Source organism: Anguilla rostrata, chromosome 3 (assembly GCF_018555375.3).
Source record: "Anguilla rostrata isolate EN2019 chromosome 3, ASM1855537v3, whole genome shotgun sequence".
In the NCBI taxonomy this organism is placed as follows: domain Eukaryota; kingdom Metazoa; phylum Chordata; class Actinopteri; order Anguilliformes; family Anguillidae; genus Anguilla; species Anguilla rostrata.
Window position 1 is genome coordinate 36,095,737 of NC_057935.1, and position 15,798 is coordinate 36,111,534.

At 38.6% G+C, this 15,798-nt stretch overlaps 1 protein-coding gene across 3 annotated transcripts in view; it reads left to right on the plus strand.

Annotated features, from left to right (window-relative positions):
* ccdc141 (coiled-coil domain containing 141) overlaps positions 1–15,798 on the plus strand; it is a 49,137-nt gene that overhangs the window by 11,977 nt on the left and 21,362 nt on the right. For all 3 annotated transcript variants that reach the window (XM_064327341.1, XM_064327340.1, XM_064327342.1), the window contains exons 4-12: positions 17–125; positions 3,129–3,382; positions 3,859–3,978; positions 11,988–12,182; positions 12,565–12,737; positions 13,000–13,141; positions 14,344–14,463; positions 14,606–14,797; positions 14,989–15,162. In XM_064327341.1, coding sequence (XP_064183411.1) covers positions 17–125; positions 3,129–3,382; positions 3,859–3,978; positions 11,988–12,182; positions 12,565–12,737; positions 13,000–13,141; positions 14,344–14,463; positions 14,606–14,797; positions 14,989–15,162 — 1,479 coding nt within the window. The remainder of the gene's footprint in view (positions 1–16; positions 126–3,128; positions 3,383–3,858; positions 3,979–11,987; positions 12,183–12,564; positions 12,738–12,999; positions 13,142–14,343; positions 14,464–14,605; positions 14,798–14,988; positions 15,163–15,798) is intronic.

Below are 15,798 nucleotides of genomic sequence, written 5' to 3' on the forward strand. Positions count from 1 at the left end.
CAATTTCTTTGTGCAGTTTGCCATTAAGATTGATGAGGCAGAGGACTTCCAGCACAGTGTACAGGGGTTTACTGGTGCTGACTGCTTGAAGGAGGTCCTCCATAAACACAGCTGTATAAAAAAAGGCAAGTGTGTCATGCAAATAATGGGCCTTGTGTCTACAGGCTTTGATAAATCATTATGTTACTTATACTCATAGTCCAAAATTTGATACAGCATTTATTTAGCTGCACAGTCTACAACAGAGGTGCCCAATACCGTGATGCTGGTAGATTGCATGTCATTTGTTAAAATGCATCAGTAAAAATTATTTTTCATCCCTCTCCCCTATAGTTTCTGCCTGACTGGTGCACTAGACTGACATGAAATGTGGCCGATTTGATAACTTTGTTAAGCGTGCCCATTCATGATAGAGACAGGATTGTACACTCAATATTTTGTGCTATGGCCATGTAAATGTCTAATATTACGCGAGAGTAACACAATAACTTTACCAACACATTTCATGTGGGGCAGAGCAGTCGTGGTGGTGACATGATAGAGCTGTTCCATTTTAGCCAGGGAATTTCTCTTTCAATATCTGATGGATAGACCTAATGGTGTTTTAAATCTAAAACTGGGATTTTTCTTTGTCAAGGAATTATACTGGTCAAACGATTTAAATTGTATGCTAATACAGGTACACTGCTACTTAATTTAGGACATATTTAAACTAGGCTACATAAGGTAGCCTACTGGAAACTGTAAAGCTAGTAACTTTTCCCAACACTAGTCATATCGAATATTAGAGTTACATTTGTGTCTTTATTATGCAATAAAAATATTTTATTAAAAACAAAAATATGATTGTGCATTAGTTTCAGTTGCATTCAGTTGAAATTTTAGTTGCTTATTGCAATTATGGTTGCGTGTTGAAGTTTTTGCATACTGAAATTTTTGTTGCGAGTTGAAGTTTTTGCATATTGAAATTTTTGTTGCGAGTTAAAGTTTTTGCGAGTAGTAGTTTTTGCAAGTTTAAATACTGTTCACAAGTCGAACACATTCGGGTGGGCGAGATGTACTCAGAGATATAGGTGATGCACCGCTATTGGCTAGTCTTACTTTGGAGTGACAGTTCAGCTACACACAATCAGATTTGATCGTTGATGTGTAAATTGTGGCCCTTTTCAAATTTAAGTTCCCCATTCAATAGTTCCATTATGGCAGACATGGAAACGACAGCGTAGCCTATATAGTAATATGCACGTTATATAGGCTACAGTATTGGCAAATAAGTTTGTGCTCCTATACAAACTAGTTAGTGATGTCACTGTCACACACCGTGACACACCCCTGGGGTGGACAGAAGAGCTGGACACAGGGAGATATGGGAATCCACTGGCAATTTATTAAGCAGAGAGAGAGAGAGAGAGCAGTTTCACAGTATAAAACAAATAAACAAAGAAGACAAGTCCTTATTTGACTCTCACTCACTCTCTCTCTTCGTAGGGAGAGGGATCCCCAGTCTCAGACACCTACTGGGAAAAGAATGCACACTTTTAAACCCTGGACTGATTTGTAACACAATCCAGGTGTGTGTGCCTACTTAACCAGTGGTCCTCCAATTGCCCAGATTCTCTCTCACAAACCGAGCCATGCCACAGTCAAGTTTAACAGGAGGAAAAATGACACTAAATCTGGCTAGCTAGTCTGCTGTGATCAACAGCGACATTGCTATGCTCGTGCAGCCATCGCCACGAGCTTCCTCATTCGAGCCATGCCAGACAATATAATAAAAATCAATACTCCTACATTCGTTTATACAGTGATGTCCTTCCTAAGTTCAAAAACAAAGCGAGAATACAACATATTTGATATTGAATTAAGTTCATTCAGACCCATTTCCCCAGTAACTATGAATTGTATAAATTGTAATGCAGCAGTATTAAGATATGTTATGTATAAAAAAGTTAAGTGTTAAAATAGCCATTTTCATATAATCATATTGATGTGCAGTGTACTTTTGCTTAAACCAGACTAAGTCTTTGATCCTTCGTTTAAATCTAAGTTGGGGGGTAGGGGGGTGTTGTTGTACCACCTCATACTCACAGTATACCAAACTACATCACTGTTCCCAGGAAATTTTAAACCTATGGTTTACATAGAACTTTCTGTTAGCTTATGCTACGTTGTTGGCAAGCTTCTGTATGTAGTTTTACAAATACATCAAGCGATAGACGAAGAACACTTTATGTTTAAGAATCTGTCCTAATGTTACAGAGCATTGCTAGCTAGACTATGACTTTAGAACTAACATCAGGACTACATAGATAATACGAGTTGCTGGCGGGTTAGCCTAATCAAGACATAGAGCACAACCCACAGATTCTTAATCAGAAAGCATTTACAAGAGCATGCATTTGTAAGACTACATAGCTTGCTAACAATGTCGCACAGGCTTACAGAAAGTTCTGTGCACTTTCCTGAGAGCAACTTCTAATTGGCCAGGCATGAACTACATACTTGGGAATGTGTAACCAAACTGTCACAACAAAGGAGACCCATCACATCGTCTACACTTCTGGATAAATCCTGCCTGTTGGACAACTTGTGTTCAACTTGTGACTAGAAATTCAATTCGCAAAAACTTCGACATGCAACCAGAATTTCAACATGCTACCAAAATTTCAACACGCGAAAGGTTTCACAAATGGTTTTTGCTTTTATTAAAATATTTTTTGATAGCATAATAAAGACTCAAATGTACATAAATACACCAAAAAAATGTGGTGGTTGCATGCAATATTATTAAGTCGACTCAAAAAATAAATAGTTGGATCTACTTAATAATAGATTTACACAGTAAAATATCCTATGTTCATTCAACTCTAACAGCGTACATATTGAATTGACAGGGTTGTGTCGCAGAGGGCAAGAAAAATAGCTTCTGAAATGGACTTTGCATGTAAATTTTTAAATCATCAGATTAAATGCATACATTAACTTGAAAATGTGGATTTTGCATTTTCTTTTGAATAATGTCATGGTTTTTGCACACATCTAATGAAAAGGAAATGTAACTGATGACTTTAATTTTGGCACGGATATGCTTTCATATATGACAGCCTTTGTTTGTGTTATTCCTCTAGGCCTCTTGGAAAATTCTATGCTAGTTTTGAACAAGAGCCAGGAGCTGTTCGACTTCTTGAAGGAGTTCCAGGAAGATAAGGCTCTTGTGAATCAAGAAAAGTTTTTGGGCGCACATAGGAGCTGTGAAAAGGTGGAAAGCCTTATGGAAATTCTGCAGGACCGCCGTAGGCAGGTGGATCGCAATATGAAGCGACAGGGCCTTGACCTGGAGATGATGCACCACATCTACCAGTGGGACCAGCAGGAACAGGAAGTGAGTAACTGGCTGTCACATACACACATAAGATATTCACATAATTTGGCTGGACAAGATATGTTGTATATAAATTATTTGATTTTAATATTGTCTACCTCTACTCATTACATTTGTTTAAAGCAAAAAGCATCACTTTAAAAAATGATTTGTCTGTGTGGTTAGATTAAACTATGATTGTTAATTTTCTGGGTTTCATTTAAATGGATGAATGAATTATAACCTTACAAAAGGTTAATAATGTTGTCTGGTATATCACAAAAGAGATGGTAATTTCAACATTACATAAAACACAGTACCTCCTGTAAAAACATTGAATTACCATCCCCTGTATATATTGAATGTCATATCCCACTGCTTTGTTTGTCTCATCTCTACCCTAAACATTTGTTCAATTTACAACCAACTGTAACATTATAAAGCAATAATCATATAAACCTATTCTCTTCATTTCTTTATTTATCATAAATATGCAGGCAACAAACTGGTATAAGAACAACGCTGAGGTGTTCCTAGAGAAAGATCAACTTGGTTCTACGCTGTCTGAAAATGAGGAATTGCTCCAGGAGTATAAAAACTTTGAACTGAAAGCCAAGGTAAACTATCAATAGTGTAAAATACAGCAGGTATCATATTAGTGTCACATATGAGTATATGACAAGAAGGGATTAGCCATAATTGTGAATATAACTAGTTTAATATTTTCTTCAATGTATACTTGTATCATTTTGCAAGAGAGTTCAGTCAAGAAAACATTTAACATGAAACTACAATTATAATGCAATTCAAATATAATCTCTGCTAACACAAAATTGTGTAGACCTGGTGTAAAATGGAATTTTATTGTACAATTGTGCCGCATGGTGGTGGTAAAATGCATAATTTTCTTTTTATTTGAAAGGCCAGTTCCCATGCCCCAGTTGACCTGTCACAGGTGAAATTTCCTAGGTCCTTTCATCATGAGGAATAATCAATAAGTTCTAAAAATTACCAAAGTACTGTTTAAAAATTGGATGGGTAACATATGTTAATGTAATGTTTACCTTGCTAGTGAAGTAAAGTTTAATCCAGATTCAAATCCATGTTGGTTTTCCATTTTCCATTTATGAAAATGAACCTAGCCTGCTGGTTAAAACTGGTTGGCACCACACATCTGCTTGCTAATAATGCATTAGCAAATCTACCTAGAAGATATTAATTTATACAGAAATCTAATTTTAAAAACAGTATATGGTGAGGTAACTTTTTGAGTTCACTTTGCATTTGTGCTAAATAACCAATTATCATAATTTCATAGGCTAGCTAAGCAGGTGATGGCAGGTAATGGATGGTTTTGGCGGGCACGGTGGCATAGTGGTTAGCACTGTTGCTTTGCAAAAAGGAGGTTCGGGGTTCGAATCCGGGTCCGACCGGATCCTCTCTGCGTGGAGTTTGTATGTTGTCCCCGTGTTCGTGTGGGTTTACTCCGGGTACTCCGGTTTCCTCCCACACTCAAAGACATGCATGTTAGGTGCGCTCCTGCAGTTGCCCTTGACTAAGGCACTGGCCTCAGAACTGGAGTTGGTCCCCAGGCACTGCACTGTGCCTGCCCACTGCTCCTAAGTAACTAGGATGGGTCAAATGCAGAGGACAAATTACCCCACAGGGTTCAATAAAAGTATATCTTATCTTATCTTATCTTGTATTACAGCCCTAGATTGTGGGCATGCATGAGAAAAAACTGCAGATATACCTTTTCAAGGTCCTGCAAAATTAGTAAGGAACTCTTACTTTCGAATTTAATCAAGGGAGAACCACAAAGAAATGCCCTGTAATCTCAGTTAATCATATTTCAGTTTATTGTATTTGTGCCAGACAGGGCTTTTTTTTGCCTTTAAAGGTAGCACAGTCAGGACAACTCGTGTGGAAATATTTTAATGAATATGCAAACCAATTATTTAGGTTTGGCGCTGAATCGATCTCCTTTAGCTACTTCTTGCCAAATCAAACAGAGAGCACAATACACCTCCCCTACTAAAGAGGACATATACCAAAACCCCCAGAACAGCAGACCATTCAAGTGCCTAACCCCAAAACTATGTGTACAGCAGAGCACCTGCTATTTGTTGAAAGATCTGGGACCATACTGAACCAATACCCCTCCAGCATGGAGACGAAACACAAGCTGAGATCCTGGTTCAGGCGTTAGCCAAACTAACATTATTTGATAGTGATATGAACAATGTGTACAGCAGAGCACCTGCTATTTCCTGAAATATCAGGAAAACCATACCAGTATCCCTCCAGCATGGAGACGGAACACAAGCTGTGATCCTGGATTAGCCATACTAACATTATGTAAGGCCTCTGGCCATGCGGCTTATACTATCTGGTAAAAGCTATGTGTACAACAGGGCGCCTGTTGTTTACTAAAGATAGGAAATCCAAATCAATATCACGGTTAACCATTGCAAAAGTAACCTGATGACACCAGGGTCAAAAAAAGGCATATTATTTTTAAAAGAGTCAGTGCCAAGCACCCACCTGGTAATAACGAATGAATTAATAGCAGCAGCAGCTAAGAGCTAATGTCAGTAGAACATGCATCTGTTGAAACTGAAGCTCATCTTTTCAGCTTGATTGATGTCCATGGTATTGAGCCTAGTGTAGCGTTCAAAGCAGCAGAAGACTACCGTGTATGACTTTGGCCGTGTCCAAATAAACACACTTGCCTAAGTATGTTCAGGAGCATACAATTTAGGAAGAAAATGAACACTTTGGGCTTTTAAATATGACATTCAGCTTTATATATTCATTACATTACATATACAGTATATACTGTATATATATATATATATATATATATATATATATATATATATATATATATTCCATCAACAAATGAACGCAGGTGGCTGTAGGAAATTTATATACCACTGGGACTGCATTTAAAAGTATGTGGTATGTTCACTTTATGGTACGTTATTAAAACGAACCTCACACTTTACAGAATAGCTTCAAAATGGCAAAATGGCTTGTCGCCCCTATCTGAATCAGAATGTAAACTACACAGGTGTGGGATGATTTATTATACTCCCATAGTATAGTTAGAATGATGGTATTTTCAGTGGTGTAGTGCTATTTTTTAGTGCTGGAGTGCAGTATTGTATGACGTCACCTTCAAAGGTAGCCAATTAGTCTAGATATATGACGGTCTGTGCTGTAAGTGTAGAATGAGTTAAAAACTGAATACAATGTATCACTTCAGCGCTCAACAGAACGCTACATTGAGACCGAGTGCAGCAAATAAGTGAAAAGGGACAGACACGTGTCTTTATAACGTGCACATTCTATTAGGCTATATCAAAACCCTAAATACAAGCATACCATATGGCGCATTTTTAAATATAGGAACATGAAATGGAGCATTTTAAAACAAGGACAAGTTTTTTACACGTTTATCCTGAACAAATGCAATTCATTACCTAAATACCAAAATCAAACTCAAAACATGCCAACAGCACATTAGAAATTATAATGATAATTATTGCCGGTATTTAAAAGTTGATGGTGGTCGCAGATGTTGGCCTAGATTGATCACAATAGGTCTTTGACCCTGTTTACACTTGGTGTTAAAATGCGTCATGGGCGATCGGATCATAAGTGGACAGCGCTAAATACAAGTGTAAACGACCACCAAGACGCATTGTGATCTGATCACTCAAAGCCCTTGCCGAGGTGGTCTGGGATGCATTTGACCACATATCTTTTGTAGTGTAAACACTAATGCGTCCACGACAAGGATGTAACAGGAAAATATGTCATCGATGCAATTTTTCGTCTTGTTCTGCGCTGTTTTGCAAGTCGCAAATGACTTTGTCCTGCCAATCTCATCAGTTGGAATAGCCCGTACATGTATATTAGTTCTATATAAGCGCCAGATATCTGGGGCTTGTCTGGGGACAGATTTTTGACCTTCTAGCGGAAGTGACGTAGGCAGTAACGAAATCTGAACACAAGTGGTCAGCTGGTCCCCTTGGAGACGCATGATAGACACAGGTGTGAACGGCAATGTGTCTCGGCTGTCCACTTGTGTTCGGATCACCGAAACACATTTTAAAACGTGTAAACAGTGTAAACAGGGCCATAGAGAAAAAAGTAAAAGTAAAATGAAATTGATAATTTAAAAACAATTAGGCCTGTGACATTTTAAAACAAGCACAAGTTTTTTTTTACAAATGCAATTAGGCCCTAGCTAAATACCAAAAGCGTAAAACATGTCAACAGCACATAAAGTGATGGCTAACAAGAATTATTGTCCGTATTTTAAAGTTGAATTCACACGGACGATGATAGGCATGGATGCAGACAATTTGATCGCATGCGCTGTAGTTGGTCACAGATGAGTCAAGAACACAGGACGGTGCAGAATTGGAGAAGAATGTGGTGATGATGGCCAGCCAGTCTGCTGTAAAACCGAATAGGCAATGTCGCTCTGATGAATGAAAGAGAGAGAAGTGGAGAACGCAGGAGAAAGACAGGGCACGTTATTATTCAAGCCGAATGGTCCACAATCAAGTAGCCTGGACGAGCTGAAAATGTTGGGTAGACGTGTGTGCTGTAAAAATACAACAAAATAAAAATGCACAATCAAGACAGGGTGTTATACTGACCCTTAAAGAAACTCCTACAAAGGGTCGGGCTCATCATTAATGGGGGCAGATGCCTGTCTTGTCCGGGTATCTTCGGCTGAATGGTGAAACCGAAGCCAAATGGTCACGTAAAACCGTCATGTTCTATCAGTTAGCCAGCCAACGTTTTTACAGTGGAGTTCCATTGCTGACCAATACCGACGTTGGTCCAACATATTCTTGCTATCTGGGTTAAAGCAGAATGTACATCAATTAGGTTAGGCTTTCCCAGGGATCATATAAACGTTAGCAACACTAATAGGCATCTAAAACTGAGATAGTCATTGGAGCAACAACCTGTGGGAAGATTTCCTTCCCTGTCTCTTTCCTTTGTGCCATATCTGTAATAAATCGTTTTACAAAATGTTAGTTTTAGGCTACTAAACTGTTCAATTAGTGAACAGAGCTAGTATGAACGAATAAACTCTGATCAACTGTTATCTCTAACAGTTTTTTCATGTTATATTCAACTATATCTAACTATACTCCCTCTCTCCTATGTGTGTGTGTGAGAGAGAGAGAGTGATTGTGTGTGCGTGCGACCGTGTTAGTGTGTCCCCCAGGTACAGTAGAAAGCATGCAAGCACGCACGCACACACACACACACACACACACACACACACGGGTGATACAGAGCATCTTAGTCCCTAGATTCATATTGTTAACCTTAACCTTGACCTGTGTGACAGAGCTTGTGTGGGAGCATAGCCTACATTAGCCTAGATTTCATGGGGCTTATGGGGAATATTGTGTATCTGTGCGAGGCAAAATGTGTGACATGGTCAAAATAATACAAGAAAATAACTATAATAACAGGGTATTAAAGCATAACTGATTAAATCACAATCTTATCACAACTATTAACACTTAAAGATCCCAATTTAGCTGAAATTCTTGTCTTTTGGTAAAATGGGACAGTGCTTCAAACGCTTATTCACGAAAAAACAATGTGTATTCGGCAAATATGTCTATTAAAATTAGAAGACTTCATAAAACACTTAATCATAATACAGTTCTGCAGATTGTTAAATAGTCTGTTTTTGGTTTAGCACCCTTATTATGCAAAAGTGAAATAGTCACAGCACTTACCGAGTGATTGGCCTGACCTGACGTCCTTCAAGGTTTAGCCACACACTTCCTGGTTACCACAGACCAATCAAAACGATTGTTTCATGTTAAGTAGTGTTGTAGCAACAATTCAAAGATGTTTTCAGTGATTGTCTGCTAATATTTAAAGAGCACAGTGCCTCAAAGCTTATATATCCCATTTTACCTGGTGTCCCAATTTACCTGACATCACCCTAAATATGCATGTCTATGTTACTGTGGGATATGATGTCAGACCCATGCAGAGCAAAGATTAGGTATTGAGCAACTGCGAACAAGAATTCTGTTTCACAGCACTGCTTTCTCTGTCAGCATTCAAGTGTGAGTATTTACTCCGCCCCTTTGCTATAATGTCTTTAGCATCCGCCCACAAGACCACATGAAGTAAACAAAACTGTATGCAAGGCAGGTGATAGCAAACGTCTGCATAGACAGAATTTAGATAAAATTTAGCTAATTTTATGTATATTGTAGTGTCTTGTTGAAGATAATACTGATTTAATTCTCTGAAGTCTCTTCAGATGGCCTCTCTTAGATTTGTGACAAAACAAATATTCTAAAATAAATACATAAATAAAACAGAAAAATTATCAACATTAAATAACCTAGCTATGGTACTCAAAATAGTGTTTCACCTGAGTAATGCTGCTCTCCTATGGCTCAATGTGAAAATACTGCAGTCCTTCAGGGACTGAAGTGGGAAGGCTGGTTATTCAAGTGGCATCCAATAATGAGAATGAATTCACACGTGTAAGTTGGCAGAGACATTGTGAGCAGAAATTCCTCATACCATGACACCCAGAAAGAGTGTTGGGATTTTGCACTTTTTTAATACAATGTAAGAATCCCCTCAGATACACCACATGGGAACGCATGTAGTCTTACCTGGTGCTACTGGAAACGGAATTAATTTGATGTCATCTCGATTACCTACAATAATAACTATTACTTTACTGTACATACAAACACAGAACAACACTGTAATTGCTAATTGTAAAACACAAAACTGTAGCGTAAAATCTATGACTGCGAACTTAAAAATGCTCAAACTCAGGTCTCCAGGGTGAGAGGTGGCCATGCTAACCACTGTGCTAAATATAAATTAACCTGTAGCAGAGCGGTTAGGCAGACCCACTAGTTGATTGCACCACTACATGCCCTCATGCTGGCATGCCACTGTCCCCACCTAAATCCCACTCTGACACCAATGTGGGGGTAGGTGATCTGGCAAGGCTCAAACTCGGGTCTCCCCGGGTGAGCAGTAGCCACGCAAAGCACTGCTGAAGATGAATTCGCCCCTAGCAACTTTACTAATGAATCTCTACATCTACAGTTAACTGCAGGACTTTTACTACCACTTCTGTAAATTACTGCAAATGAAAACATCCAAGTATCCTACTGTTGTATCTTCTGCAAAATGGCATGAAGTCAATGTAGTGACTTGTGAATTAAGTTATGTTTATTTTTCTACAGCATTGCAGAAGGAGGCATTTATCTCATTGACCACAAACCATTTCATTTTGAAGTTTATCTTACATGAAATAAATGAAAAGATTAAATTGACCATAGCTTATTTATGCATTAAAAACAAAAAACATAACTGCAATAAGGCTTTCGTATATGGTGGAGTGGGCTTTAATACTTTTGACAATCAAAGTCCAAATATTCTTTGATCACGGATTCCACATGGGGATTCAGGAGTACTGCTTTCTTCTGGGCTTTCTGTCTGGGGTCCCATCGCTGACGTGGACCTTTGAGGAACACTTCTTCTGCCCTATCAGCTTTTCAAAAACTTTTTTGATCATTAGTAAATTTTGTCATAGTCAAAACATTTACTGTGAATGGTTTCATAGTACAACAATGTCATGTGTACGAAATGGTTGCCCATAATGCATTGCAATTCACAGTAAAAAACAGTTAAATAATTTAATCGGATCATACTTCCCAAAATACTGTAAAATACTATGTCATTGTAAAAAATAGCTCACAGTGTAGTCTTGCAGTGGCACTAGTATATAGATGAGTGACTCTGGGGTGCAAATATCCTGAGTGTATGTTAGGATCTGAGGACCACTAGGTGTGTAGTAGTTTAAAGTCAAAGAGAAATGTCTGGTTAAAATTAATGCAATTTATTACATCGTATGTTCAATAATAGCAGTATACAATGTGCACTACCAAATGGGAGTGGTGAAATGGCTATACGCAAATGTCGTATTGGGGGAGGTCATATTGATGAGTCTCCTCGCCGAGGGCGCTTGCTGTTTATCAAGAGGTGAATTCTCCTCCTAAACTGAATGAAAGTGGATCATATACAAACAGGATCACATTCTCGGGAATGGCAACATCTTAAAATCCCATTGTTAAAAATGTCCCTCAGGTGTGTGACAGTGTTGCAGCTTCATTGCTGTCCATATTGTTTTTCAGGGTGCTGAAGCACAATAGTAATGTGTAGTGCCTGACCCATGCTTTAGGTCATTGTATTTATGTGCTTTCTGTGTGTTATAGCACCTTCATGTGTCATATGACTTGCAATATTCACCAACAACTATTAGCCTGAAGTTTCATGAGTTGTTATGGTTGAGGCTTGAGGTTAAAGCAGTTTTTAGAAAGGTTAAGTAATTATTTTTTAATTACAAAATCAATAGTGTTCTTCACCTTCTCTTCTGGACCCTTAACAACAAGATTGCAGGTTTTAATTGTGCTATTGAATATCAGGTCCATATTCACATTCACCTATTTGAAATGCTGTCACAGGAGAACAACATCTCTTAGGGCCACTTTATTACAGACGTAATTTTAATGCTGTACAAATAACTCTTTTCTCTCAGGACTGGAGCTTATTGGTAGAAAAACTTCTGGTGGAGGCATCTGAGATTCTGGCCTCAGAAGGTCACACAGAGAAGGGACATGTGGAGGAGAGGACACAGAAATTGAAGGCTCTGCATGAAGAGTTTTGGAATCAAATGATGGTGCGCCGGGCACACCTTCAGGAGAGCAAGGGCTTCTTCACCAGTGCTAATAAGGTACAAATACCTCACATGCTCATCATGGTGACAGGACCAACACTTATTTTTGATGTTCATAGTTTGTTCTATTTGACACTTTAGTGATGCATAATAGCTTGGATAAGGCTGGAATTTTCCCACATTTGGGTTCTAGCATATAGAATTACATGAAAAATCATCCATTCCATTCAATCCATTCCAAATTGCTCAAGAGCATATTGCAAATTTAACATACATACATACATACACAAGCACACATAACTACAATCTTCAAGTGATTCCAGGGTATGGTACTGATTAATACTGAATCACAAGAAATATTCTGTGACATGTAATATTCTGTAATATTTTAAAAGGATTTTTAAAGAAAAGTTTGATTGAATATAACACATGCCCACAGGCATTTGAAGTGTTGGCAGAAATTGAAAGCAGCCTAAAAGGGATGAGGTCCCAAGTGCTGAGTTTGCCAGAACTGGCCAAGAAACACGAGGAGCTACTCTGGAGCATCAAAGAAGCGGCTGCGGAACCCCTACAGCAAGGGAAACACTTCCTTAACAAGGTCAACCCGCGAAGGTGAGTAGCTGGGTAGAGAGCTCTGTCCCTGCCATAACTGGACTAATATATATTTCAATTTCAACCACTATGCAGCAGCCACAGAGTAGTTTTAGAGGCTGTAGAATTCCAAATGCCAATTGAGACAATGTAGCTTGTTTGTTTACACTTTGGGGAAAAATTCTATATTTTGCTCATTTTACAAGGCACCAACAAAAAAATAAATTTTACCAAATGTGTGGTAATCTGATTAATACTATTACTCTCATATTTGTGTCTTCAGCACTCAAGTGGGTGGGGTGGAGAGGATGATGGGATATATCCATGAGCGGATGGATTCACTGAGCAAGGAGTGCCACGCCCACAGGGAGCTAGCAGAGAAGAGACAGCTGCTGGTGTCCTCATTTGAAGATCTGGTGGACAAGGTACACATAGCGAAGCCATGATTGCATCTCTTAATCTCTGAATTCAGTTGTTTCCAGTCTGTAGTAACAGTGCAATACTTTGCCTTTTGAAAACTTAAAATATAGAATAATATTAATCATATGTCAGATGTGTTCAACTAAACTGGATTTCTTTTTCAGTTGCAGCATGTACTATGCTGTCTGTTAACTGTAATAACATAACAACATATTTACAGTTGTCACTTAGCATATACATTGTTCTCCATACAGTCCTGTAATGGCTCTGTTCTGGAACTAGAAAGCCACTGAGGGCTCCACGTTCAGGATAATTTATAAATGGTTTTAAAGGAATACTACACCAAAGAACAAATTTGCATAATTTTCTGTTTACATTGAGTTTCCTCGATCCATCAAGTTAGTTTATTGGCTGGGCCACAACAGCGGGGCCAGCGCTATAAACGCGAATGTCTGTGACTGAGTGACTGAGTGAGTGATGAAGTTACACCATTGGTCGGCCGAGTTATAAAATTACACCATCGGTTGGCCGGTCCAGCCATATACTAGGTTTTGACCTGGTCTTGTTTTTTTCTTTTTTTTTCATTCCAGTGAGAGATTTTGCCTGAATTGGTCAAAATATTTGGCCAAAATGACCAACTACAGATGTCAGCACACCTTTTTTGCCACACAATCCCATAATAATAATTTTATACAAAAAAAAAACCAGTGGGGTGGCCTGTTATTCATTTTAAAGATATTTTCCAAATGAAAACTATATTTTTACCATGTGCACAATTCCATGGTGATTCACATACCTTCGTAAAAGCACAAGAAACTGAAACTTTGCACCTCTAGGAAAGTTTTGATTGCAGTTGAAAATACTGTATATTTTACATAGCACAACAAACCAACATGTTTTAATCAGTAGCTCAGTGTTATCTAAGTATAAAAAAACAACTCTTGCTTTAATGTCTCATCCCAACTTTAACAAAACAAGAAGTAGTAATGTAATGTAAGATATCACAATTTTCCTGATGACTCCAAAATGTGTAATTAATTGTGTCTTATGACATAACCATGACTATAGATTCTCTGAGACACAAAAAAATATCCTGTGAGCAGTTTGTAATAGATGAGATGAATTGAAGTGCCAGGTGACTGAAACAAGCTTTAAAACCTGGCTGTTCACAGTACATGGAGAAAGGAAAGTTTTTTCCTCAATGCAGGTTTCAGCATGGATAAAAAGCAGCAGCAGTGCCCTCTCCGGCAGTGTGGACCCAGGACTGGTGCTGTCAGAGTCTGAAGATGTGTTGAACAGACACCTGGAGCTTTCCTCCCAGACCCAGGTGAGTATTCCCACATTAGATTAAAAACATATGGAATGAACAGCTTCTGAATACAGCTCCTTGATACTGAGGAGAAGATGTGCAATGATACTTTCCAAGTACCGTCCTCAGAATGCTTATTTGCTTTTGTTTTTCCATTCAGGGTGTAGCAAATGAATTGGAGGCCATTTCTGAACTCATTAAGGCACTGAAATCACTAGAATCTCCTGAGGCCATAGAGTTCTCTAATAAAGCCAGCCTACTGAGCGAAGAGCTGAAGACCCTCACCAGAAATATCACTGCACGGACTGAGAGCCTCAAACCCTACGTGAGCTTCTTACGCTCTGCAGAGGAGGTTCGTGATCAGTTCCATTTCTCAAGATTTCTTTAATAGCTGAGCAATGCCATTTTGAATTATTTGTTTCGGAGCAGAAAATGCGTGCAATCACCAGCGGTCATAAAGGAAAACTGACACCCTCAAGTAACACCGGCCCACAGCAACAGAGGGTGGATGAAGTATCAAAGCTGTATACTTTGTTGGTCCAGGTGGATGAGCAGATCCGCAGTCTACAGGAATGCTACAAAAACAGACCCGAGGCAGAGAACGAGGAGAGCAATGCAGCACTGAAGGAGGTTGCTGACGCCAAGTGGCAGGCCCTGCTGGAGAGGTTCCTCATTGTACAGGACCTTGGAAACAATTTTATAAACTCCTCCAACATGGTGAGAAATACTATACTCATATTCAATCCACCTGCGCTTGTCACTTACATCAAATCTATATTGAGGAGATTACTTTGTTCAGTTATTCTTTTTATTCTCTGTTGACCTTAATAATAGCCTTGTTTAACAATGCTTTAATCCTCCTCCTTTTATAGTCAGTATAGATGAAATAAAACTTTCTTGTAGTTTATTGCGCTGCAGGTTGGAGCAAGTGATCAGATAAAATTGCATGGAATAGTTTCATTGCAGGGAAGTGTTTCATAAAACTATTGTAAGACTCTTTTTAACTGGCATGTATTAGTAATGAGAAATTCTACAGTGCCCAATATGTCTTTGTTTGGGACAAAGACATATTTTTTGATTTGGCTCTATATACCAAAATTGTAGATTTTTAATAAGACAATTCACATGTGGTTAACATGCAGTTTCTCAGATTTCGTAAAAGGGTATTTTGACACATTTCAGGGCACCATAATATTTGGGACAAATGGCTACACAGGTGTTTCTATTAGTGAGGTGTATTCAATTACTTCCTTAGTGCAGGTATAAGACAGCTTTGTATATTTGTGATTCTGGGCTTTTGATTCCCTTTGGAGTCTGTTATTGGCGTTTATCAACACGAGGACATGAGGTATG